A 27582-nucleotide genomic window follows, 5' to 3' on the forward strand; every position below is an offset into this window, starting at 1 on the left:
AGGGATCATGATCAGGGAATTTTGTTTCAGGATGGGTGGGGAAAAAAAAGGCTTCAACCTTGGTCTGTTTAGCTCAGAAAATCAGCAGACAGATGAAGCACAGATGTAATGCCAGGTGCTACAATCTGCCAGTAGACTGTAAGTGCAGCTGGAAATATCACTGTCTCATCCCATTCCCAGTGTACTGTCATCTTCTCCATCGAAAAGGTAAATTTCACATTTTTCCCCCCCCAAACTTCAAGAATTTTTCAAAATTGTGAAAGCATGTTTGTTAAAAGGCAATGAAAATGTAGGAAGACTTTGGGGGAAGAACAGAAGTGAAACAATTTAATTCTGTTCTCTCTGGCTCCACTTTAGTAGCACTTATAGTAACAAGGTTGCATGCTCAGAAGTGAGTACCAGTTTTTAATCTTATCAAAGCTTTAAAATAATATAATGAGAAAATTCAGAAGGGAAAATTTTTGACTAGCTCTGCAAATGGTGTGAAGAGAAACTTTTAAATTAAAAAGTTAATTTTGTCATTCTAGAGTCTTTCACTGAGTTTAAAATTCCCTGTGAAGGTGACCTAGCAGAAACTTTATTTCAGATTGTACCTCCTTTTTTTTTACCTTTTCATTTGAAATGTTCACCCTCACCACTTTATCTGTTGTTCTTGTCAGGGAATGTGTCTCTGGATACTTGCTCAGATTTTAGGAGAATACTATAGAGTTTCAAAGAATAATTGTTTCATTTTTTCTTTCCTGATCTGACAAATTAAATATACATTGATGACTCCTTGCTGTTTCAAGAATTCAAATGGATAAACAAATTTTTAAAGTCCTAGTGCTGAACTTTGAACAGATGCAGTTGTCTTTCCAAATGCTAAATAGTCATTGACTTTAAATAGGTTTATTTTTAAAAATGCAAAACTAATGCAGTTTAACTAAAAGTCTCTTCCTGTTGTTTAACTTTTACTCCTGATTATGAAGATGCCATGATTTCATTAGTTTTCTGGTTACTCTTGTCTTCTGGGGTTGCCATGACCTGATTTTTTTTCATGTTAAACCAAGCAGAGAAATGAGGATGTGGAAGGAAAACTTCACAGTATTAAAAAGCCAAAATATTCAGGTTAATTGGGTATTTGTAGAGGTACTGAGTTCATCTTTAGCTTAAATTCCCCCCAAACCCCAAGTCACTCTTTGTTTCTATTGGAGGGGTTTTTTGCCTTTTCTCATTAGTTAAAAGATATGTTTATTAATAAAGACTATATAGCTTCTTACTATGGTGGACCTCCCTTACATTTTTTACACCACCATTGTAATTACTGGCCTAAATAGGGAAAACCCACTTTAACCATGTGTTTTATCAATCCCTCTGTCTCATGAACACTAGCAATAGTGGACTTTTAGGGGCTCTTATTGTGCATTTCACTGTCTGATAGTACTTTTGCCCAAATTTTTTTTTTATGCCATTCTAATTTCCTTAGACAAGTCTTGCTCTTCATCTATCATCTCCCTATGTCCAATAGGTTTTCATTAGGTTGCCATTTATATTGCCTCCTGTTGGTTGCAAAAGCCTGAAAGATTTTCTTCAGAGTACTTAAAAAAAGAAAAGCTTATTTCACATGTGGATTTAAGGCCCCTCAGTGTGTCCCGCTCACTGAAAAAAAAGTGGGAGATTACACCAAAGATGCTTTAACCTCACAGAGAAAGAAAATCTGCTGAAAAATCAGCATTAATGACTCACTGTGGGGATGAACCAAGCTGCCACCAGCCCCAGCTATATCACTGTGGATTTTATGGAATTTGCTTGGCACACAGAATTTATATACAGTGTCAGTGTTCAAATGGAATGAGATGCTCATAATTTTTAAATGAAATGCACCCATCTCAGTTGTGTTAAAAGTCAAAGCTAAGGCCAGGAACAAAATTAGTTTTCCTATACTTTAGGTGGCAATACCTAAATGTGCTACTTTGTGCACCCAGCACTTCAGCTTGAAGCTTGTTGAATGATTTCTAAATGCCAGCGAACAGAAATTCAGGAGTAATGCCATGGCCCTCTCTCAGATGAGTAAATCGGGATGTTGGGGTTAAATGACTTGTTGGAAGTCCTTGGGGTGAATTAGTGGTGATCCTAAATTTCTGATGGCAGGCCACCTTCTCTGAGGAGTGCAGGAGAGGTGAGCTGGTGGCAGTGTGTCCCTCAGGAGATGAGCTGGTGGCAGTGTGTCCATACAGGAGAGGTGAGCTGGTGGCAGTGTGTCCCTCAGGAGATGAGCTGGTGGCAGTGTGTCCATACAGGAGAGGTGAGCTGGTGGCAGTGTGTCCATACAGGAGGTGACCTGGTGGCAGTGTGTCCATACAGGAGAAGAGCTGGTGGCAGTGTGTCCATCAGGAGGTGAGCTGGTGGCAGTGTGTCCCTCAGGAGATGAGCTGGTGGCAGTGTGTCCATACAGGAGAGATGGGCTGGTGGCAGTGTGTCCCTCAGGGGGTGAGCTGGTGGCAGTGTGTCCATACAGGAGGGGTGGCCTGGTGGCAGTGTGTCCATACAGGAGAGGTGACCTGGTGGCAGTGTGTCCATACAGGAGGGGTGGCCTGGTGGCAGTGTGTCCATACAGGAGAGGTGACCTGGTGGCAGTGTGTCCATACAGGAGAGGTGACCTGGTGACACTGTGTCCCTGCAGGAGAGGTGACCTGGTGGCAGTGTGTCCCTGCAGGAGAGGTGGCCTGGTGGCAGTGTGTCCCTCAGGAGGTGGCCTGGTGGCAGTGTGTCCCTGCAGGAGAGGTGGCCTGGTGGCACTGTGTCCCTGCAGGAGAGGTGACCTGGTGGCAGTGTGTCCCTGCAGGGGCAGGATGCTCTCCAGCAGCTCTCCATGTCCCCCGGGGACAGGCGGTCTCAGCGCCGTCCCTTCACGGCACTCCGCGGCTCCTGCTTCGTAATGAGCAGTCATTCACGGGGAGGGAAATCCCAAAAGTCCGGCAGTAGTGGCTGGAAGCTAAAGCTGTGTTCACGGAGATCTGTGTTTTAGTGCTGTTAATGTTTTCGTTTCGCTCCTTAGGCCAATAAAAGGGGTTGTGTTTTTGGCAGACGGACGCAGCCCTTGCTGACGGAGAGCCTGGGGCGGTTCAAACCTGAGCCAGCTGCTGAGGAAAGGCGCTCCTCAGGCTGGTGACGAGCGCGGCCGTGCCCTGCTGTGCAGGAGGTGAGGGGACGGAGGCACACCGGGAGCAGCGCTCCCTGCTCAGGCCGCTGTTGTGCCGCCTCGGGGCATTGTTCGCGCTGGTGGCCGGCCTGGGCCCGCCTGCCAAGGCGCAATTCGGCCGAGGGCGGATGTCTGCAGCCAGGAGTGGATTCCAGCCTGGAAAACACACCTCAGCTGCTGCGGAATAAATCAGCCGGGTAAGAATCCTGCCTGAGACACGGCGGGCCTGTCTCCTGAGCCCCAGCTGCCAGGCGTCTGTGCAGCAGAGCCGAGCACCGATGGCTCCCTGCTGCAGTCCCCTCAGTTACCTGCGTGGAATCACACTCTCCTTCCACACTCGGCCACACCAGCCTCGCTGCATGTGAGGGCACAGCCCAGAGGGTAATTCTGGTTGAAGGGACCCCAGAATGTCATCCAGTCCAGCCTCAGTTCAGCTGCAAGGTCAGGCCAGGTTACGCAGGGCTTGCCCAGTCAAACTCGGAGGAGCGAGCTGCCAAAGGACTAAAAGCTAATTAAAGCTTCATGAAGCGTGTCACAAGCAGGAAAGCTCACAGAGAGTGGGAAAGGGGAGGCAAGGGGAAGACTGATGACAGTTCATTACAAGAAGAGCAGAAAGACAACACTATAGCAGGAAATTTTTTTCCTTGCATCAGTAAGGATCTCAAAGAGGATCTCCATCCAGAAACAGCTGTTTTCTTGGTGAACCTGAGAAACTATTCAGACTGCTGTGACACTGTAAAAGGACTTTACAATTTTTTTTTTATTTGACTGACGACATGAAGTGTAGATAAAACAAGAGCCACTGGTATTCCTGCAGTGTTATGAATATCAAACTGCTCAAGCTTAATTCTGGCACAGAATCACATACTCTGTCAAGGTCAGCTGGAGACCCTGACTGTGGAAAGCTGGTGGGATGTACCATGGAGAGGATTACTTTATATTTATGCTATACTTTATATTTATGCTATGCCCTTACCTTTTTTTTTTTTTTTTTCTCCTGAGTGTTCTCTGGGGGCCTCTGTCAGAGACAGACTGGGAGAGAGGCATGGAGAATGATAAGTGAAAGTTTCTGTGATACTGGCTTGTGGAATTGCCACCGTGCTGCATGTTCATTAGGCACTTCTGCCTGAAGGCTCCTGCTGTGCTAGAGGCTTACTGGCTTTCGTAAAGTAAAATCATGTGCTTTCGTCTCAGTAATTTAATTCATCTCAAAATACAAGCTTCAGAATCTGCAGCGGGAACAGTGCTGTTTGTATAATGCCTAAACAGCGCTTCAGACTTTGAATTGAGATTTTGTGTGCAAATGATGAAATACCAATAGCTCAAGCTGTCTTTTATGGCAAAGTGGAGCAGGAGGGAGAATATATGGAGAGTAGGATTGATTATATTGAAGGGAAGAAAGAAGGATTTGCATAGTTTCTGTGTTAGGACTTAATATCCACATATGTCTTCAAATAAGTACGGCGTAAATGTTCTCTGTGGCTTTTTTTGATGCAAGACACTATTTATGGTTAAAGGTATGGAAGGACCCTTTCATATTAAAACTTCCTGTTCTTTTGATTTACCAAAAGTTAAGTAAAGAAAGGAAGATTAAAGAGGAAGGAAAGTCTAAATGGATTTCTGTTTCTGGAAGCAGAGACTACAAAACAGCTTTTCAAGCAGGGCATAAATTATGCTCACAAATAAGCAGCACAGTCTTTACAAGTGTTATGTCTCAGAGCTGCTCAGAGAAGACTTTCACATGTAGAGATTTAACTATATTTGATGTCTCAGTTAGGAAAAAAAACCCCAAACCCGCCACTAGTTTCTGAATACAAATGGTTTTAAAAAAATGGGCAAAACCCCACCAAACAAAACAGCAACAAATAAAAACACTTGTAAGACTAAACTGTTGTCAAGTTTTTTAACGTAACAATATCTTTTATAGTTAATTCATTTCGTTAACTTTGTAGATGTTTTAATAGTTAATATAAATGTTTATGGCTTAAAAGGGTTGTGCAGAGAAAAGACTAAGATTTGTATGCATTTCCTGTACTGAGGTACTCTTTTAGATTAGACAAATCTGTGTGAATGGTACAAATCACAAAACAATGGAGAAATGCCCTCCTTCACTTAAAGTTGAATTAAAATCTAGTATTGAAGAATGCTGAGGTGTTAGTCAAAGCAAAGGAAGAAAATACAACAGTAGGACTTTGAAGCTGACATGGTGAATCATTCACTCATCAAATTTTGGAAATTACCTTGTTTTCTTGTTTCTGTTTTGTATTTCCTTATGCAAAGTACCCAGCTCCCGTGAGATGAAGTTAATTATTCGAGAGATTCATTCCAGGCTCTGGTGTTACTTGTCTAGTACTGAAGACAGCAGCCAGAGCTGTGGCACATCTGCAAGCTGTACTGTTGGCATCTTCATTTCCAGGGGTGGGTTTGGGTAGAGTTGAAGTGTGAAGCGGTTCATCTCTGATCGCAGAGGGCTGATTAAACCACTTTGTGATGCATCAGCTGTTGATCAGAGCAATATGTGGGGGAGCAGGTGGTGTTTGTCACCGGTGGAGTGAAAAAAGGACAGAGTTTGACTTAGCCCCCTTCTAATAGTTTACTTAGAAGTTCAGTGTGGTTGGACAAGAAACTTGCCTGTACAGAGAAAATGGAGGTTGTATGGATTGATTTCTCAAGGATGAATTAGTTCTGTTCAGTTTCCATCCTCACATAAGCAATTCCATTTTCAACACATGCATCTCAATATTAAGCAATTGCATCTGCTCTCTATTTAAAGGGTGAAAAAGCATTGCTTGAAGTTTAAAGACCACTGCTCCAGTATCACTAAATATATCTTGAAAGATCTTAAGAAACTGCTGTTCCCTAAGGATGAAGCTGAGTTCATTAAAACACTTTCTGCATCATTAACATGATCCTAGATGGCCTATTAACAAGTAAGCCTGCTGGCTTATTTAAGATTACTTCAAGTGGAAATAGGATTGGTCACCTAGTGGAAATAGTAGTTTTCTGTGTAGACAGGATGGGTAGGTGTTGCCCAATTTGAAACAATTACTCTTATCCAAATGTATTGTTGACACAGCTAAAATTTGCATAGGACTTTTTGTTCATGTTCTTTCCCACTCCTGTTGAGCAGGATAGATTTCATCTGAGAAAAGATGGGGTAACTTTAATCTGTGTTAATAAACTTGGTTGAATCAGGAATTGAAATTACAAGGATTGTAGTGTAAAGATAAAATAGGCAGCAGTAGCCTATGGCACCTACTACAAAGGGTGGGGATGGGGGAGGTGATTCCCAGAAAACTTTAGTCCAGGGAAAATAAAACATTTGCAGATTGTGAAGCTGAAAATGTGGTTACATGTGGTGTTTGTGAAGCCTCTCAGTGAAGTTGCATCATCCTTTTGGGCAGATGGTCTTGACAGAAGTAACATGACTTGGACAGCAGTCCTTGGATCTCTGAGAGGAGCTGACACAGAGGAAATAATCCAAGGGCATAAATCGGTGAGGAATAGAGCTTGCCTTGCCTGTGTGTGTAGATGCTCAGCTGAGTTGAGGGAAGAAATGAACATGTGGCTTGAATGAGGTGAAGCCCTGCCTTGGTGCTGTTCATTCCAGTTCACTGATAGGGCTGATAGGCAGTTCAGAAGGTCAGAGGTGCAGGGGTGGTGCTCTGTAGGGCTTTGGTTGGGTGGAAAACCTGGCAACTTGAGTGCTGGAGACTGTGAGAGACAACAAATCCATTTGGAAACTGCCGTGCAGTTGAAGGAGAGCTGGCCAGAGGGTTCAACAGCAGGTTGCTAAGGATGATATGTAGGATTCACCTCTGGGACGTGAGTTGAGTTTGTTTTTTCCCAATTCTTGATTCTCCGCAGTTCTTCAGAAGTGCAGCAGGCTCTGGTGTGTTTGTGTTCGGCTGTGGTGTTCTTGCCTAGATTTGCAAGCTGAAAACTGTTCTCACAAGCACTTGGAGGTTTGTTTATGAAGCTGTGCTTTCTGAGGGCATTTGTCTGAAGTGTGAAATAACTGTTCCTTACTTCTTCCCCATGTTTTTTATGCCAGTTGAAGTAATTGTTGCCATCTGTCCTGTATTTTTTTTCCACTGCATCTTCTTTGGGAATATTCCAGACTGTGTTAGTCTTTTTTATTTTTTGTGGAATAGGGACCTCTTTGGTACAAAAAGAGAAGACAGCAAGCAGCGAGCTTTAACCTTTTTAAATGACAGATCTCCTGAAAGGAATACAATGCACAGGAACAAATTAAAATCAAGGAATTTGGGAATGTGTGAAAATAACAAGAACCACCATCCTTATGTGCTTTTTGTATTTATCTTAGGCTTGTCAAAATGAAGAGAAGAACCATTCCACAGAAGAACTTAGCAAGTCTGAAATCCAGGAGGAGCTGAAAAAGGCTAATAGCCTTCCTAGTTTGACTCCTGGAGTCAAAACATCAGATAAAGACAAGCAACCCCGAGAAGGCTTTTTTCATTTTCTTGGAAGCTTATTTAATATTGCAACAAAATCCTCTTTGGTAGAATCTAAACCCTCTACCTTCCAAGATGAACGCAACAGATGTGAAAAGGATTTACAGAGCACAAATACCTTTCCAAAGGACATGCAGCCAAAGCACCCGAAAATTGAAGAGCCTACAGCTAGAAAAAAAGAGGATTCTGTAAATAAAGATGATGCCATCTTAAATAATATTGGGAAAGATGCCACACAGGATCGTCAAGGAGGCTGGAAACAATCCTTAGATACAGAAAAGTAAGTTTTATAATTTATTTAATATGTTGATGTTTGTGTGTGTGTACAGAACTATGCTGATGAAGTTCACTGACTGCATGAGAAGTGTCTGTCATATCTAAGGGCGGTTGGAGTGTTCCTGACTTGACTTTGTGCAAAACTCCAGTAGCAACTGCCCTAAATAAATGAGAAGGGGAAAAGTCAACTGCAATAAAATACAACCTTAATGAAGTTGTTTAGAAGTCTCCTGACTAGATGTGGCACTTAAAATATGTTATAAAAAAAAAAAAAAAAGAAATGTAAAGAGCTTATTTCCATCCATATTATGACCTGTATAAAGGCTTGAATGTTTTTCCATTTTATATCTCAGCAGTTCAATAATTTTACTTCTGCAAGTAAGGTTTTCTCACTTTTAAGTTATCTTTCCTAGTTTATTTGACTAGGTGATTTTTGCTTATGTGATTTTTTTCCCCCCTAGTTCTTTGGGGTTTCCTGTGGTGTAAAGAAGGTTATATAAAGCAGTCAATTTCAATTAGCCCAAACATGGAGCATTCTTTATAGTCTTGTAATATTTTTGAAAGAAGATTAAGAAAAAAAAAGTGGTGACAAGGGTAGAAAATTTTCGAGAGTAGAGAAGTTAAAGACCACTGGCTGTGGTCAACACTGTGTATTACAAAACCTTTTATAGACTTCTGTCACTCTTGTAAACATAGCTATTAGTTTTCCAAAATAATCTGTAGCAGTTATATTGAAAATTTGGCTACATGTGGGTCAGCACAACAAAAGATTTGGAGTTAGGTGTGAATGTTTGCCTGTGGTACCTGTCCAGTTTTTGATGGGTGTGTAGAACATGGACTTGTTTGTGGGCAGTGGATCTGCAAGTGATGGTGACTCAGGCTTTCAGTATGGCCCAAAATATTTATTTCAAATTTGAGCAGAGAGCAGTGATTGGGAGTAACCCATAAATCTAACACAGTGCTCCTGCTTGCATTGCAGAATGGGAGGATGGAACCAGAAGATTCACCTTTTCTTCTATTAATTTTCTTTTAGTTGAGTCGTGCCCAGTCTATTTATTGGTGGCACGTGAAATATTTCATCACCATGTAGGAGGTCAGAGACAGTCAAAATAGCTGTTTATTGAATTCCATTTCCATACTGGGCATGTCTTCAGCACTCTGCCCTTACCTATTATTTGGCAGAATAATGATTTGAAGCTTTATGTTATTTTTGTTATTAACAGCTTTATGTTATTATGTTATTATTATTTATAAATGCAGTGGCTGATCAAGATATGAATAGGTGATGTGATACCTATTTAGGTGAAGTTAAAACTGTATTTCCACCTTCAAAATACAGTAATTAGTAGTAATAATAGTTGTGTTCTCGTGAGCACTCTGGTTTAGTCTGGTCGACTGATTTTTATCCCAGACTCTTATCATGGTATCACCCATCTGACTGTGCTTTTTCCAAACTGCAGCTCAGCACCACCACTGCTTTGATCAATGCAAGAGAAAAGTTCTCCTCCCCTTAGTTGTTCCCTGGAGAGCCCAGAAGCATGGTGTTACTCGGTCTAGTTCCGAGCAAACTATTCCCTAAAACCTGTTGGACAGGCTGGGTTGCTGCATCAGCCTCTTGCTGCTATTTGCTGTTTCTGTAGTATGCACAATTTACAGAGTAAAATCTCATTCCCCTTTTTCTTCTTGTGAATTCTTCATTAAAATGTAGACTAATGAAATAAGGCATTTGTCAAAGTTTGCAGAGTTTGGAAAGTGCAGATGTTAACGTTTGAGTTATCTTTGTTTTTCTGAAGTCCAAGGTACAGTTGTATTTTTCACTTGACCATCCTTTGACATTGTCCTGTGTTGTTAGATAACCTCTGCAAACCAGTGTAGATATTTTTCAGTGTAGTCCCTGTCTCTCATGGGCAGGCAAGCATGAAAGAATGTGTGTTGTTAGTCTGGAGGTGCCAGTGGGTTGGCCTATTTACAGAATGAAGCTTTTCCATGGAAAGTAACTTTTTTAAATGGAAGAAAAATTATATCTATTTTTCATTGTAGCTGTTGTAAATTAGGGCAAACATTAAACCAATATATGTCCTTTTAAGCTCATTCTCAAAAGTACAGTGTACGTTCTGCCCTTTTTGGCTTGGGACACTAACAAGTTAGACAATCTCTGTGTAACTTTAATTATGTTTTTCTCTGCCTGACCACACAATGTGAACTGCTCTTCTGAACCAATTAGTAAAGAAAAATTGGAATGACTGCAGGGAAGCAGAGGCTTGCATTGTTTACCTTTCTAAAAAGTTTGAATAACTGTTTTCTTGGTAAGGATAAATGTTTTTTTTTTTCTTTTATGGAAGTGGTTACGCTGGATTTGTTCTCTTTTAGTTTATAAAAGTTCAAAGGATGTAGAGTAGTTTATTCTTTCCAGTACTAGCTGGGTTTTTTTACTAAATATTAACTAGCTGGTATTCAATTAGCATAGCTAAACTGTAAAAATGCTCTTGGTAGCTGCCAGCTGGCTAAAGAGTCTTCTTGAGAGTGGGCTCCACAGGCACATGAGGAATTATGGGGAGAAGGGATAAAGACACTGCACAAAGAAACAGGAAGGTGTGGAAACTATGAAGAGCAAAGATGATGTGAACCTAAAAGTCATTGAGTCCTAAAAGTCATATGAGACGTGCTAGTGAGCCATTTAAAGCCAAAGGTATTGATTCCATTGATTGTTGAATTAAACTGCAATTTTAGCTTTTCCTGTAGGGGCAGGATGTAGCAGAGAGCTTTATAAATCCTTGTGACCGCTGCATTATTAATCTTCCAGCAGTTTCCTTTGTCATGAGGAAGATGTAAATGGGTTTGTTAATTCTAAACTACAGTGAAATGCTGCGTTAGGGACTGCCTGTGGTTGGTGAGGAGGATGCAGTGATAAGTGGAAGGGGGATGGTTGTTAGATTGCATAATCCCCATTAGAGTTGTATAAAAAAGAAAGCCTAAAACTAAACAACCTTTCAGATTCTAAAAACCTACCAAATGGTCTCAGATGCCTCTCTCTACTCAGCCAGCCTCATTCTCCTCATATCCTTAAAGCAATATTTGGTGAAATACAAGGATATCAGAGTGCTCTGACCTGTAAACTGAGGTTAATTTTGCCCTCAGTGGGAGGTCTGGCATTTGGTAAAGACTCGAGTTTCCAGGCCTTGAGCCAAGGAAAGTGGAATTCATGAGCTCAGTCTGTGTGGAGTATGTGTTTTTGAGGGACAAAATGTGTAGGTCGCATTATTCCTCCATCACCCTGACTGGTTGGTTTAGAGGTAATTTGTACCTCAAAGGCTTTTGCTCCTTTAATCCCAACAGTGGCAAGTGGTAAAGAAGGAGCACAAAAGACAAAACCATGATAAATTTGGCTAAGTCTCTAGACAGCAATTACTGTGGACAATAATTGCAGCACAGAGGATGGGTGAGGAGACTTGGGCTAAGTCCCCAGTTATTTCATCCCTTAGTCTTCCATTTCTATGGGATGGCTGCAGGTTTCTTTGCATTGAAGAAGTGAAGGGGAGCAAGCAATTGCCAAGTAGGATATTTGCTACTTAGTGTAGAAAAACCCTCCTACTTAGGTAAGATGGCAGCCTCTGGGCAAAATAGTCCCCTGTGGCTGACTGGTAGGTATAAAAGTGAAAACTTTGTGTTCACTTCTTGGCCTTTGCACTCCTTAATGATGTTAAAAGCCAACTTTTAACTGATGAAAGAAGCCCTGAAAATAAAACCATGGAACAGTGGGGCTGCAGTTCACTTCGTTTCTCATTGCCGAAAGTCTACAGGAGGGAGATGGTGATTTCATAAAGCAGGTGACAAATATAGAACACAGATTTCTCCAATTATCTTTCTTTCCTATAATGTAAAATTCTTTCACTTTCATATATATTGCCTGTCACTAAAAAGCAATGATTTGGCTTCAAAATTGAGAATGGACTTCCTGCAGTGGATACATGCCATCTTCTCAAGAATCCCAGTGGTGGTAGTGGGTGGTGGCTTGTGCAGGTGACTGAGGACAAAACTTTGGTGTTTTCCTTTCCTCCTGCCCCGAAGACTAACGATCCAGATCTGTTTGCCGTTTGTCTGTCTTTTAGTAGATTTTTTTATTTTCTTTGTAATATCCAGTAACAATAAGTGGATGTTGCAAATAGTGGTGTGCAGAACAATAGTGCTTGTGAAACTGCACAGCTTGTTCTGGAGTTCAGCAAGGAGAAGCTTTATTGCCTTGCTGAACATGGCTGAAAAGGCAAAAACCAAAATTGTACTTATTCTGAATGTTTTGATTAAATAATCCTGGTGAAGACACTAACACTCCAGTTCAAGAAGGTACTTTAAGATCCTGTCTTCTTCCTTGTGTTATGAACCTTGTAGACTTGGAAGTGAGAAAGTTCTGCAAGAATTTTCTAACTGTAGGTAAAAGAGGGGAGCGGGGGTGATTTCAAAAGCAGATGCTCAAAACATGTAATTACATTTCACACCCTACTAAGAGCCAGGTAATAGGAATAATTTAGTGAGAGCATTGCAAGCAATCTCATTCAGAAGGGAGATACCCCTAAGGAGAAAGAAATTGCAGTCCATTTACAGTTCTACTGTGTTATACATTATTGGGTTTTGTGAGGGAATGGGGTTTTTAAATTAAATTTTAGGTCAAGTAAGCCTGTTACTATACATCTAGTTGATGTATATTAGTATTTGCAATTAGTATTTCCCATCCTGCTACTGTCAGCAAATCCTGCCCTTTTATTTTGACAGAAATACAACTGATCTAATTCTTCAGATTTACGTAATTCTGGTTAATAGGTTTGTTTCAGAGCTTGTAATTCTCTTTTGTGTTGCTTGTCAGAGGCAGGCTTGTGGTGATAACAAAACACAGCCCTTAACTTGTCTGATGGATTGTTGTGTGTTGTGGTTTTGATTTCAGTCAGTAGCAGCAACATTCATTCATAGATGACTTTGGCAGAAAATGAAGAGTAAATGAACAGAAATTCGTCGCTTAATTCCAAGAGTAGTCTCATCAGGTAATTCCTGAGGAGGAGTGGGGAAGCTGCTGCCCCTGCACTTGTTGATGTTGATCTGCTGATCTTTTGTTGGCTTTCTGGCCGTGGAGATGCAGTGTTGTTCAGTTGCTGGTGCTCAGGTGGACAGAGAGTCATTGCTGGGAGTGACCTGCTGCCACCCGAGAGGGGCATAAACTACCTGGACAAATCCACACTTCCAGGTCAGCCAAATACCACCCAAAATTAGAAGGCTGTCCTAGGGAAGGAGCAGGATCATCCTGCCCTTGGTTTCCTGGGTGAACTGTGGATGGTGGTTGCTCTCAGGGCTGTGCTGTGGGAGAAGTGCCGACCCCAAAGCATTTCTCTACCTGCCAGAGAGGGGTGCCTACCCAGAGGTGGGATGTGGTCCAAAGGAAAGGTGCCAAAGCAAATATTTTTGAATCTTTGAATCTTTTGAATCTGAAGAATTAAATTTTATATATTAAGAGTAATTCTTAACAGATGTGTGATGCAAAATTGAGCTAAATAGAGTCAGAAACTAATTCACTGGATTGTTTTCTCCACTGAACTTTTTTTTTCAGTAGGGTTGTTCAGCTGTGCAGTATATTCAGTTGAGTCAAACCCTTTGCTTTCCCTGCCAGACCTGAAGCTACACTCTTGCTTGAAGAGAGTAAAGGGATGCCCTGCCTTTGATTCTTCATTACATCTCAGAAGAGGCCAAGAGGCCTTCTTCAGCCTTACGATGAGAGATTAAGGGGACACCTCACTGCTGTCCTCAGCTCTTGCAGAGCAGGGAGAAGCAGCAGTGGCTCTGCTTGTCCCTGCTCCCTGGGAGAGGCAAGTCCCAGGCACCTGAATCCCTGAGTGTAACAGAGGAAAAGGGAGGGGCAGCAGGTGAGGATATGGGGTAGGAAGGCTGGCTGCTGCCAGGTACTGGGGAAATAGGGCAAGGAGGAGCTCAGAGTGATCCCAGGCCCTTGGTGCTGGTCTTGGTCTCACAGCCTCTGGTGTTTTGGGTCAGCCTTGATGTGTGCTCTATTCCTTCAGACTCAAAGAATAGGTTTTCCCAGATGTGGGAGATAATCGAGAAGTTCTAGCCTAAAGGGCAAGGGGAAGGAAAAACATTCCTTCCAAGGTCACAGAGACTGCGTTTGCCTTTATTAAAATGTCGTTGACTCTTAATTGTCCTTATGGAACATTAGCTTTGAAATTTCCTGCAGAATCAACTGCGTGTAAATCACTTTGTTCAATCAAACTTTTGACCTTTTCATACATTGTGACGTCCCAGGACACTATGTATTTCAGACTGCTGATTTAAATCATGAGGCTACCCCTTCTGGCTAAAGAAATTTCTTTCATCTAAGTTGTGTATGGTAACTATTCAGTTAGCCCAGAGTGTCTTTTTATCCAGCAAGTCTTTAATTTTTTCCATTTATTAATATCTTACATGAGCACAGAAACCAGCTGAGTAAGCTGGATTCCACCAGAAGGTGTTTCAAAGTGACTTTAAGGCAGTTGTTTCCAGATGAAGTACCTTAACATTATTTTTTAAAGCTGTCAGTTAAGTATACAGTGAACTAAAAGCTAAGCAGAAAGAAATTAAAATAAACAACAGTGTAATTTTAAGATGGTCAGAGAGGGATAGCCAGGAGCCACAAGTACTAAATCTAGATTAGTGATTTTCAGCCTGTAGCCTGCAGATCCCTCTGGTAGTTCCCTCTGTGGGGTCTGTGAGAAGAGACTGGGGGAACCACACATGGATATGATTGTAAAAGCAGCAGACTGTTGGATTGGGGAGAAAATATCTCGAAGAGTGAGCTGTGAGGGGAAAATTCACCATGGCATGTTTTGGGAGAGGCAGGCTGGGCAGCAGTTCTCTGCTGTGCAAATGAACTGTGCTGCCGGGGACCTGAGATGCTCTATCAGACTGTGTGGTCTTCCTCCACCTTTTGGGAAATGTACAGGGCTCTCTGCTTTCTGCATTGTTGTATGGTACAAACAGGGATTGCCCTCTCAATGGCAAACATTTGAAAAAATGCAGTATGTTCTTTATGGGTGCACTGGAATGAGGCATTTAAGGCAGCAGGTTTCCTCCTGCTTCTGGCCTTCCAAATCAACAACACTGTTTTATAACCACTGCCACTTGGGCAAGTTACACAAGATGTCTATCACATAAGATGTCAGAACATGTTCTCCTCACCTCCTTGAGTTATTCCCCCTTTACTTTTTATATCTTCTTCACAATAGAAGAAATATCTACAAGTACCTACTTTTGACCAATTTAATGTAACTCATGTTGACATCCTCTCTTGTTGCTGTCAAAGTCTTTTGTTGAAACTGATATAAGGCTTTATAGGGAACTGAATAGCTTCCTGTGAGGACAGTAAAGAAGGAATCTCCTACTATTTAAAATATGTGACACATTACACACTGGCTTCTTTGTATAATCAGGCTTTCATCTGCATTCTTCACGTGAGCTGAAAAAATATTTTTGCAAAGAGTTTTTAAGGTAATTTTTTGACCTGACTTATTCTTTTGGTGATTAGAAATGAAACAAGTCTCTAGTGACACTGCCAGAAGATTTTTTTATTTTTTGTGGCACAGACTGCTTCTAAATTTGTTTCCTAAGACTTACAACTGAGTTGCTGGTAGGAACATGGGTTTTCGTTTTTTAAATGTCTTGTTGTTGCATGGGAGCATTCAGAGTGACTTTGCTTCTATGTGCTCTCAAAGGAAATGCATGAGGAGTCAAAAGTCTGCTGGCAAAATTTTTTATAATAACCTGAGCAGCAAATTCTTTATCAAAGGTCAGAGACCCTGAAGTTGCCTTGTCTGTGGAGGAAAGGTTGCTTCTGACTGAAAACAGAGCTCACTGACAAAAGTCTTGGTAGAGTGAAGCCTGCAGGAGAGCAGAGCTGTGTGTTGGGAGACACTGGCACAGGCTGGGGCTCTGCAGCTGGAGCCAGTGCTCCTCAGGATTGGGTTTGTGCACAATTCTCCCAAGGGCAAATGGCTTGGAATCCTGCTGAGTTCAAACTGGTCAATCAGAGCGTAAAATTCCCTCTGAAGACAAACAGAGAGCAAAAAGAATTGGGAGAAATTATAAAGATCACCACACAGGCAAAAAAAGCTTCTGAGTTGTGTTGCGGTTTTTTGGGGTTTTTTGTGTTGTTTTTTTTCTTTTTTTGTTTTGTTTTGTTTTTTTGGTTTTTTTTGTCTATCTGTAATAAATATTGCTTTGGGGGATATGTAGCTCCAATCAGTATAGATATAGAACCAGTCATGCTGGGTTCTCCTAGGCATCTCTTCTACATGTAAAATACACCTATACACCTATTCGTGCCATAGCTGGATGCTTTGGGTTTCAGAATTTCTGAGTTCACATGAAAAATTCAAAGGCAAAGTTGGGTACAGGAGACAACTGGAAAGGAATGTTCCAGGTTTCTTCTGGAATACTGGCTCTGAACACATGTTTGTGCATAAAGCTAAATTCTCCCCACTGCATGTCACACAAAAATATCAACCATGACATAAAAAGACACTTCAAATAAAAGCTAATTCTTGTCAAGCTGTTTATTCATAGTCATGCCTTGGTTTTGGTGGAAATGAGTGTCTGGCATCTTGCAGTACCATTTATATGCTCACTTCAAACGTGTTATTAGAATTGATCTGTTCAAGAATCCATAAAACTCTTTTTCTTCTTTGGAAGTGGTGCCAATATGTGTTCTGCTTGTTTTCTTAAAAGAATTTTCGTCTGGATTCAGGGCACTTGTAGGCCAACTTTTATTTTTGAGGTTGGCCAAAGTATAGAGGAGCTGCTGGAGTTTGTAAAAGCTTAATAGTGATTATTTAAAGCAGGAAAGGTTACTCAGTGAGGTTAATTCTGAATAAGCATGATCAGGTCTTACGTTCTTAAGGCTTATTTTTAGTATGACTGTGGCTGATGCTGAGTAAACATACTGCGCTACAGAACTCAACACATCATTCCCCTCACATTTTTAGGATCTTTGGAGTTTTAGAAAATATTAGAATAAAATTTTCTGTGGAAAATAATTATGACTTTTTTTTTACTACCCTTTTTCTCAACTGTGTTTTGCTTTTTCCCCACCTCAGAAATGTTTGTTTCTTTAGATGGTTGTGATTCCTCAAGTCAACCATTTTAACAAATGGAGTGTGTGATGTTTAGCAGCTACCACTGCTGGTATCTCTGGAAACCAAAGTGGTGCTGTAGAAGACTAAGTGTAGGCATCTAACTTGGCAAGTTGGCAGATATGCTATTTATACAGGACTTTCCTTTTTCCTCTGTGACTTAATACACCTGGCCAAACCCTATATTGAGATTTTGCTCCATCAGATATGACAGTGAATTTAATCCCAGTACAAACCGAATTTTCAAGTTCTCGCTGAGTCTGAGTTCCCATATTAATGTATTTTGGCATAAGCCTAAGGGTACCTGAGAATGTAAAACATGCATCTAAATTAATGCTTACATCTCCTTTTTTAATGTTTATGAATAATTTCACATTTAGTTCACTTGTACTCCGTGTGTATTCTTTACTTGTGATTTTAAATGGCATTCAGTTCTCTCTTCAAACTAAAATTAATACTGAAGTAGGAATTTTGGCCTCTAATATCTTGACAGAAAAGAGATTGTATTTTTAGATTGGTGAATCCACTCCATTTTAATATTCTTATGTATCTTTTGAGAGAATGTATACTCAGAATCCATACAGATGAAATTTAAAGTTACAGTTGCTCAGCGATACTCAAATGTTTCACTTTCCTTAGTAAATTTATTTTTTATTTTCCTTAGTAAATTTATTTTTCATTTGTCACTTAAATTATTTAGAGCTGAAAGAATTTCTAAACAAATTGAATGAATGGGGTAAGGTGCAAAGAGCTTTCAGAGATGTTTTTATATATTGCAATGCTTTTATATTAGAAATCAAAATCTTAGCCAACACTTTTTTGTTGTCATTGTTATTTTTGCCTAAGAGAGTCTCCTGAAATGAGTAGGACAATTTTCCAGACAGCTGAATATCTGATTCCAGGATTCACTGTGTTAGCAGATATAGAGCAGACTTTTAAAGGGTTTCTTCTTTGTTTAAGTGGAGGCTGAGTCAGAAGAGAGTTTAGGTCTAGTCTGAGCATCTACTTTGTCTTAAGGTAAAGAATGGTAAAGCTGACAGTGACTGATTTTTGCAAGAATTCTTTAACAGGCAGAAAGATAGGGGGAAAAGAGAGAAGCATTTGAAAGAAAAGTGAGTATTTGTGATGTCTCCTAGTTTTAAGGAAGGAGAAAAACTGCTTCTTCAGAAAATTGAAAGTGACAAGCTCTGAACTTACTATTAGTATTATGAGAAAGAGCAGTGAAGGAGCAGGATCACAGTTCCTCTGTGGTGATTCTTTCATTTCTTAGTTTTTGCATTCGTTGGTTTTTGCTGTTAAATTTAAGACTAATGAATGGCTAGATCCACCAGTTCCATGTCACATTTCTAGTTTTCCCATTTTCCCCTCCAGCATTCCAAGAGTCCTCATTCTTACCCACTCTCCATTCAGTTTCTTTCCTGACTACCTGTAGTTCAAAGAATCATCCCCTGTTATATACTTTGTTTTTTTCCCCCATCTTTTGTTTCTCCTCATCCGGTTTTTTGACAATATGTTGAGAGCTTGGGTAAAAGTTTAAATTCAATTCAATGTTTTAATGAATGTTAGTACATTTAATTTTCTTCAGTACATTAAATTTTCTTCAGTTTTAATGTGCAGACCTGCTTTAGAAGGATTAAACATCCTCAAAACAGGATGATTATTTCTGTCTCTGCAAATGTTGCCTTGCAGTGACACTTGTCAGTAGTAATTCCCTTGTCTGGTAGAAAATAAATGATAGAAGTTGGTTAAGCCAGCATTTACTTTTTTACTTATAGTTTATGTTTGCTTTTGTGGTGGAAGGTGGTGTCCATATTATTTGTCACACGAACCTGTATTTAGCAGAAGAAGGAGGAAAATAGTGTTGAGTGCAATCTGCAGTTTGTGCTAACCTGCAGAGGAAAACAGTATTTTACATCATCTACAGCTAGTGCTAAGCTTTATTATCACACCAGCAATTTGTTGTCTGTCCTTGCTGATACTGATGGTCCTTGTTCCAGGCAGACACGACGGAGGCCAGAAGCACCCGCGGTCACGTACGCAACGTATCGGGGTTCTGCAAGGATCAGGCAGCTCCTGAGGAGTCAGTCAGAAACTGGGAAAGGAGAAAAGAGTCCTGAGAACAGAAATGCTTCAACAGTCAAAGAAAATGGACAAGTCCAAACAGCTGTGTCTGTGAAATCAGGGTGCCAAATAGAGGAAAATGGAAGAGATGAGGGTAAAGATCACCAAGATGATGTCATATTAAATTCTTCTGCAGTTGGAGTGGGAAGCAAATGGTCTGATAAAGTTCAGCATTGCTTGGGCAGAAATAAACATGAAAGAACTGCAAAGGCCACAACTTCATCCACTGAATCATGTCATGAGCTACACTTAAGAAGTACACCTGCTTTAGCTGCAACCAAAGTTAAAAGGACGTTTTCACTAGATTCATTATTACCGTTTAGCAGTAGAAACAGTGGGACCCTAACCAATTCCACTTCCCAGAGTACTCATTCCCTTAAAGTCAGTTCTGCAGATGATTTGGTTGGAAAAGAAGATGGACTGCCAGGAGAAGCAGAAACTTTGTGTCAGACAAACAAAAAAGGCACTTCTCACTTTGATAAAGAAAATTATTGTAGTAAAGCAGGTAATAAGGAGTCCCCAAAAGAAATACAAGATGATTGTTTACATTCACCCAAGTCGAAAAGCAAGACGGTTATTGAAGAACTGCAGGTGGGGAAGGGAGAATTTTGCTGTAATCATCAAGTGAGTAATGACTCAGAGCAAACATTGGATGTCCAGAGGCTTCATTTCAGTACCACTACATTTCAGCAGAAAGCAGATCAGCACACCAGGAGTGACAGTGAAGGTGGTGATCCAAGAAATGGTGATGCACAGAAAATTGTGACAGCTGTGGAAAGAGAGCAAAATCTACAGAACTTTCCTGCTACTGTTCTTTTTCCTTTTAATGAGGAAATACCTACTTCACTCAGCATGGAATCCAGAGGAGGAAAGTGCCTGGCCACAGGCAATCCAACTGCTTCAGTGTCATTTACTAGACATGGTGAAGATACAGTCGTGGGCAGGGGGACTTGTAATGAAGAACTGAGTGAATCAGGGAAAGCAGTGCATGTACAAAATGGTCACAGGCTAATCCATGTGGAGAATTCTAAGGATACTGCTGCCACACAGCAGACTGGCTTTCCTTGTCTAGGACGGGAGGCTGAGGAAACAATGAAGGTTTTGTCTGAGGTTGCAGTGGAAAACCTTGCCAACGTGTCACCATGTGCACATGGGTGTCAAAGTGTGAAAACAAATTCTGATGAGCTGACAGTGCTTCCAGCCCATGAGTCTACCTCTGTGATGGTTCCTCATTCTGCCTTGAGATGTGAAGGAAAGCCTTTCACCAACCATTCTGCTGTCACTCTTGAAAAAGATGATGTAGACTTTATTTCTGAATCTCCACCTGTTTCTGAAAATAGGTGTATTAATTTTTCTTCCAAGAAGGAAAACAGTGATAAACTTAGACTATCGCCCACAGTAATTGATTCTTCATCTGACAAACAAGGAGAAATGCTTCCTTCTGCCACTAACTCTGAAAATGACCAGGTTTCTGCGTCTGAAAAGGACAGCTTTATTTTTCCAGCTGCAGAGTCTGGGAGAATAATGCCTGTGAACAGGATGACTGAGGGGCCACCTTGCTCAGGAGACCTGAGAACTTTCTGCCCAGCAAATTCTCTGGAACCTGAGATTACTCCTATGCTTGATAGCTCTGCTGATGGAATAGAGGTTGTTTGCATATCCAGGCCCACTTCTCCTCCGGTATCCAGAGAAGCCTCCAGCCTTCCTGTTTTTGCCTTGGAGATGTCCAACACTGCTCAGGGGAGCAGTTATTTTTCCAGTGACAGAGCTAGTGGAGGGGCAGATGAGACCTTCTCCACACAGGAGGCTGACAGCACTGTCCTGGCAGAGGCAATGCCATCATCTATCTGTCCCTTGAAATCTTTGGAAACTGCATCCAAATCAGCCCATCCTGAGACTGTGTGCAGGGATGCTGTAGGATGGGCGATTCTTGGTGTTTCTGCTCCCTTGGAAGCTGCTTCTGGCCAAAAAGCTGCTGCACCTGCCCAGGCAAATGGGCTTGGTTCTGGGAAAGGATGGGGAGATACTGATGTGGAGGGCCAAGAAGATTCTTCTTTCCCAGATGCTGCTGTTTTGTTGAAGAAAGCTGAAGAAATAGTGGACTTGGTCTTACACTTGGCTACAGAAGAAATAGTAGCAAAAAAAGGCTTTCGTGTCTGCCAGCTTCGTGGGAGCAAGGATAGTTTAATAAATACGGATATTGCAAATTACCGGAAGGCTGAAAGTGTACAGCTGGCAGCAGGAGAAAAGCAGTCACCTGTGCAGTCATTAAAAGATTTGAATGAGACTGGTGGAGGAGCCTCATTTTCCTTTACAGGAAACGTGGATACAAATAATCAAGATGAAAAGATACTCTCTTGCATCCCTGATAAAATTGACCTACATAGGGCACTAGCACTGAAAGCAAAAGAAACAGTTGATGGCGTCATTAACTCAGCCATACAAAAACTAGCATCCAGTCAGCAGCGAGATGCTGAGATGAAAAGGATTTCTGGAAAGGTTCAGCCTAAACCTGAGGCTGAAATGCCAAAGACTTTAAGTCTGGATACGAGATTCCCTGCCAACACTCAGGAACCAACAGAAATGCATGAAACTCGGACTGTAGCTGTAAACTGTGAAAAGGTGGATTGCTCAGGTCCTCCTTTGCTTCCACATTGTATGGAAAATGGCATAGGTTGGCCCCAAAGAGGTGAAAAGGTACCAAATAATGCAATTACTTGTCAAACAAATGGATCTCTTCCCTCTGGCAGTTTAGCAAGGCCAGAAATAGATCTTGTGACACCAGCAATAGAGAGGCACAATGGAAAGGTGTGTGACCATCTGGCTGCAGCAGAAATGTGTGGCAAAGTATCAGCAATAAGTAGAAAAACTGACGGAACTTTACATTTTCCAGACAGAGATGCTGCTGTGACTGAAGAAACGCTTTTGCCATTGCAGTTAAAAGGTTCATGCAATAATACAAATATGCCAGAGTGCACACTACTGCCAGCTGTAAATGTTAATTTGGCATCTTTTATGCGTGGTGAAGAGTGTATTGGCCTGCAGAGTGACTCCAAAGATAAAAGTAGCCCTCAGATGCCTCTGGAAAGCAATATAGAGGACGGTCTGTATGAACACTGTGGGAAAGAGGCTGCAGAGGAAGTACCTGGAGAAGTAAAAGCAACCTTACAGAATTCAAAGGCGGCGGAGAGTGAAGAGGAACTGGCAGAAGGGGCAGATGAGGGAGCAGAGATTAATATTGGGTTAGATACACAGCCCATGGTACCTGAACTGTCTGTTCCTGGAGAGGGCAGTGAAGGGAAACACTGCTTCACAGTCTTTGCCCAAAATAATGAGAATCTGAAGCAGGCACAAATGAAGGGTCAAGACATGGAGATAAATAATCAGCTTGAAGAAAATGGCCTGGACTGCAGCAGTGACATGAATGAACTGAAAGAACTTTTGGCCTCTTCTCCACTAATTGAACAGTGGGAAAACAGTTCTTTTACCATCATTTACGAAGGTGCTCTTCAAACTGAGAACAAATCTGTCTCAACTGATGAGTTGCAAACTGGTTCTCTTTCTCCTTCTGATTTGCTGTCAGATGATACAGACCATCTAAGGCGGGATAGAGCAGGGAATGAGCAGGAGTCAGTCTGTCTTTATGGGCAGGACAGCAAGGTGAAGGAAGCAGCAGAGAGCCGAGGCTCGGAGTCGTTCCTCAGTGTGGAGGCCAAGCGCTACAGAGTTTATCCTTTCTCTCTGTCTCCCATCTACGAGGACGACAGCTCCCAGGAAGATCTGCTGTCCACGGATGTGTCTCCAGAAAGCCGTCCTGAGGGAGTCTCCAAAGACAGCTCTGACCACACTTCTGTGCTCTCCCTCCTCCAGTCGGTGTCCGAGCGCTTGCAGTTCACAGCTCGCTTCAGCGAGGACGAGGAGGATGGGGTGGAGGAAGAGGAGGAGGAATCTTCATGTGAGGAAAATATTCTTGATGTAGAGGGAGAAGGCAACTGCCTTTCCAGTCAGTGCGGGGAGAATTTTAAAGCAACCCCTCAACCAAATGACCAAAGTAGATCTTTTCTTGAACAATCATTTCTTCTTTCAAAAGAACAGCTTGACTCAGAGGAACAACTAGAACAGTTTCCAAATGTGTCTTCTCCCTGTCAGACACCTTGTAAACCAGTTCCAGAGAAAACTGATGCTGCTGTAACACAGCCTCCTACAAGTGTGTACTACCAATACTTGAAATCTGCCAGAACAGGCTCATCTGAAAAGGGGACCAGGTTTGGAAGCATTCTCCAGGATGTGCTGCAGCCAAAGATCCATTGGTTTCGAGACAATGCCATGCCCAAACTGGGAGAAGTGTCAGCGGTAAGATGTCAATGTCACATGATGTTTGTAATCCATAGCAAGATTCAAAGTTACTGGCTCCCCATCCTCCTTGCTACCTTTTAATTAAGCTTTTTTTTGTCATAAAAGTAATCAAATTTTTTTGTCAGAAGTTATTAGGCTTTTTTTATGTCATGGTTTTAAAAAAAGCCTTCTGATAAAATAATGTTTGAAAGATAATAGTCTTGGTTCAGTACACAGGTGAAAGTGATTTAACTGTAAAGCAGAGTTTGTGAACAGAAGGTAAAATAGGGAAGCATGCATAATAAAAAGTCTCTATAATAGCACAGGACAGACTTTTACATGTTAAGGATGTTTCAACCTGAAGATGATGGGATTGCCTTTTATATGAAAAATTGTTCTTTTATTTCTTTCACTTCTGAGATTAATAAAGCATATTATTTTGACAATGTCTTGTCAAAAAAAAAAAAATCAGCTTACTGGGCTCTTTGATTGTTTCATCCCAGTGTCATCTACAAACTGTAGCTCAGTTAGCAAGTAAATAACATAGCTGCTTCCATAAATTAACACTTCATTTTTTAGTTTGCTTAAATCAATGGCAAATGAGGATATGGGAACAGTTCTTCCCACATTTAGAATCTGAAAGTGCCACATAGACCAAGTGTGTAAGTGAAGAAGTCTGTCCATCATCTTGGGAATACTCCAGTCTGTGGTAGACATACCTTTTATTCTTTCCTATGTTAAGAAATGCAGTTTATTGTTTGCTGGGAAGGGGTAGTATATTTGTAAAGGTTATAGCTTCCATAACAGTTTTTCTTTTCTAGCACATGCTGCTTTCTGCTGGTTGACCCTGATGAATAATTTACAGCAGCTCTGAATGACAGTAAAACAAAAATCTTGTTTTTTTCTACTAAAGACAGTTGTGTACATGTACAGGAACAGTGGACCCAGAATAATCTGCCTGTGCTTTGTGCCACTGTTGTAGTTGTTAATAGTTGTTTGCCATGTCCTTTTCATTTCAGAACCTGGTTGACAGGACAAGTCTCAAATACAACCCAAGACCAGGGAAGGTAAGCAGAGTTTGTGTCCCTTAAATCAATATGATACATGGAATAGTTTGTCATACTGTAATCTTTGAACAGAAAGCATCTGAAGGTGTTGGTCTCATTTTCTGGTTTTTTATGTATTAATAGCATGTGCTTCCCCATGCTAATAGTGAGAATATATTATTTAAAGTCCTGCCACTAGTAATTTTGGTGTCTTTCTCAACAATTGTTCTCATTGAGTAGAGTGTTTCATAAAGGAAGAAACTGTGTAGCCTCTCAGTTGAGTGGGCACAAATTGAAAGCAAAAAAATATATCTCTGTGCTCTGTGTTGAAATGGGCCCTCATTTGCATGCATTGTGTATTGTTTCAGATTATTATTTATGATACTTGTGGCAACAAAAGTAAACAAGAAGTTCATTCTGATGTGCTAGATGCCTCATCATGGATCTTCCCCATTGGAACAGTACTTAGGATAATTAGAGGATGGTAAGAAATCCAGGTCATATTTAAATAGTCTTTCCAAAAGATTGCATGTGTGTTCCTCTTGTGTTTTTATTTCTTTTATTTATGACACATCCCGTTTGCAGTAGTGTCTTTTTCTTGCATTATAATTAGACAGATACCAATGAAAAAACATAAAACAAGGCCTTAAATGCTGCACTAAAAAAAAATATTGTTTCTCCTGGGAGCTAGCTTCAGACAGAAAGTTTCTAATTGAGCCACAAATGAATTCAGAGCTCTTGCCTGAAGTGCTGAGCCAGTGCAGCCATAATCATGACTAGGAACATGTGTATTTAAAAAAAAAAAAAAAAAGGTGGATTTTTACAGTTCAGTTTCATTATACAGTAGCTGTTGCAAAAGGACCATCAAATGAACATTCTCAGCTGCTAGTTTTAATGTGGCATTGAAAGGAATGTGGATACACAAGGATATATACAAGGACCTTTAAGTTTGCTTTGGGAAGCTGGAGCCGGGTCTGTGTCAGTTGTTGCATTGGAATTTAATTGCTGGAGCTTACAGGGAATGTTTCTGACTGTCAGCCATGCATGTCACATTTATGCAGTTTTGAGGCAGCCTTGTGTGGTTTTGCATACATTCCTTTCACATCCTAAGAAATGCTGAATGCCATTATTAGTATGTTTTGTGCCTTTTATAGTGTCTGCCTGAACAGGGCATGTTTTGATGTGACAGTTAATATATTTTTCCTGGTTAAATAAAATTGAATGTGAATGAATTGTTCATTCACATTGTAGTTTAGCTTTGTTTTTATTTTATATTTCGTCCTGGAGAAGAACTGTATATTTTACTTTTCAATATCGAAGTGAATGTGACTGCTGAGGGACAGCATAAGAAAGATGGGATATTTGTCTTGGTAAGAGGAGCTTTTTCGTGGGCTTTCCATCAGATGTGCTCTACCAGCAATGACTCGGTTCATTTTATCTTTATTGCAGTTGGATTTTTTATGAAAAACCAAAGTTCCAGGGTCGAAAACATGTACTAGAAGAAGGAGAAGTTGTGCTGGATCACCTTTGGGATCTCCCAGGCATGAAACATCATCAAAGAAACCTCACAGTTGGTTCAATCAAACACGTAACAAAGGTACAGACTTTCTCCACAGTATTCTCACATGCATAATTGATTTGTTGGTCACAGTGGTGTATTACCACCACAGCAATGGAAAATGTGTGTGTAGTGTACTTGACTTCATTCAAATTTGCTGTGACTCAGTTTTTTCACTTTCTAGGTGATAAATTCCAGGGCTTTTGCTGCACTAAATTTCCCTTTCTTCCTGAGTTAATGAGCAGGTGGATTATGTTTCTTTGCCACCACCCTCACATGACACAGGCTCCCCTGCTTTTAGAAATTAAATGGGATCAATTCGTATTTTTAAAGAAGTTTCTATCTTAAGCTGTCTGCTGTGTCTGTATGGCTTTTGCTTCAGTAGTAGTTGTGTCCCCAACCCTGTTTGTACAGTGTAGCCTCCAAAAACTGCTGTCATTCCCTTTACAGCTTCTGTGCCATCTGTAGGATTTCCACTTGAACCAGTGGTACACCTACAGCACATGGCTCTGCCTACAGCTGTCAGTTTAGAAGGCTTTTTGTTGAAAAGATAAGAATCAAATGTCTAAAACTAAATATAATGCATCCATTGTTATTCAGTGAATGAGGAATGTATTTTCCAGATCTTGTGATTTAAGGGGACTTAGTGGTCTCGTTGTTCAGTGTAACAATCCAGTTACTCACAGGGCAGTGGCCCTTGCTGTGAGGGAATTATCATTTTTATCACAATGTGAAAGATATTCAGTGAAGTGGTTTCTGTGTTCTGTGCTGATATGGAGGTCATTTTAAAATTGATAACCTTCTTGTCATCAGTACAGGGGCATAATGTCAAAACAATTAGAAATACTTTTTCATTCTCTTAAGAAACTTAGAAATCAATTAATTCAAAAGAGGCTGATTGAAGGCAAGAATAATAAAGTTAACATTCATTTGAGCTAAACAAATTAAAAGCCTTTGGCCACTATGTAATATGAATGTTGATCAATAATATAAAAGACAACTAAATAATGAACTGGTTCCACAATAACAGCCAAGAGAAGCTGGATGTGTCTTAGGTATGAAAGAAGACTCTTGGATAGGAAAGATACTGTGTTTAACTTCATCATACTTGATAAAAACCTTTGCAGTACAGCTAAATAGGTTTGACTTTTGTTCTTCTTCCAGTCTGTGTTTCATTTATGTAGAACACAGATGGAAAGCTTTGTTACTGTGCTGTAGTTCAGTAATCAACACTTTCCTTGTGTAAGTTAAACCTCTAGCAGATATGGTTGGTGAGTTTAGTGCCAGGTTTTGTCCTCTAAACCTTGGTTCATTAAGATATCCCTCCTTTTTTAGGTTGTTTTTTTAGCTGCTGTGGAACTGCTTTTGGAAGGTAGTTTCCCAAAGTGCTGCCTTAATTATTTACTTTTGTGGAAAATATGGGCTTTGT

The 27582-nt window shown here is 40.8% G+C and overlaps 1 protein-coding gene across 1 annotated transcript in view; it reads left to right on the forward strand.

Annotated features, from left to right (window-relative positions):
- Positions 1–27582, forward strand: part of CRYBG3 (crystallin beta-gamma domain containing 3) — an 85477-nt gene that overhangs the window by 18776 nt on the left and 39119 nt on the right. Inside the window, exons 3-7 of the mRNA XM_066340830.1 lie at positions 7509–7936; positions 19091–23567; positions 24569–24616; positions 24964–25079; positions 26045–26192. Coding sequence (XP_066196927.1) covers positions 7509–7936; positions 19091–23567; positions 24569–24616; positions 24964–25079; positions 26045–26192 — 5217 coding nt within the window. The remainder of the gene's footprint in view (positions 1–7508; positions 7937–19090; positions 23568–24568; positions 24617–24963; positions 25080–26044; positions 26193–27582) is intronic.

This window comes from Sylvia atricapilla, chromosome 2 (assembly GCF_009819655.1).
Source record: "Sylvia atricapilla isolate bSylAtr1 chromosome 2, bSylAtr1.pri, whole genome shotgun sequence".
Lineage (NCBI taxonomy): Eukaryota > Metazoa > Chordata > Aves > Passeriformes > Sylviidae > Sylvia > Sylvia atricapilla.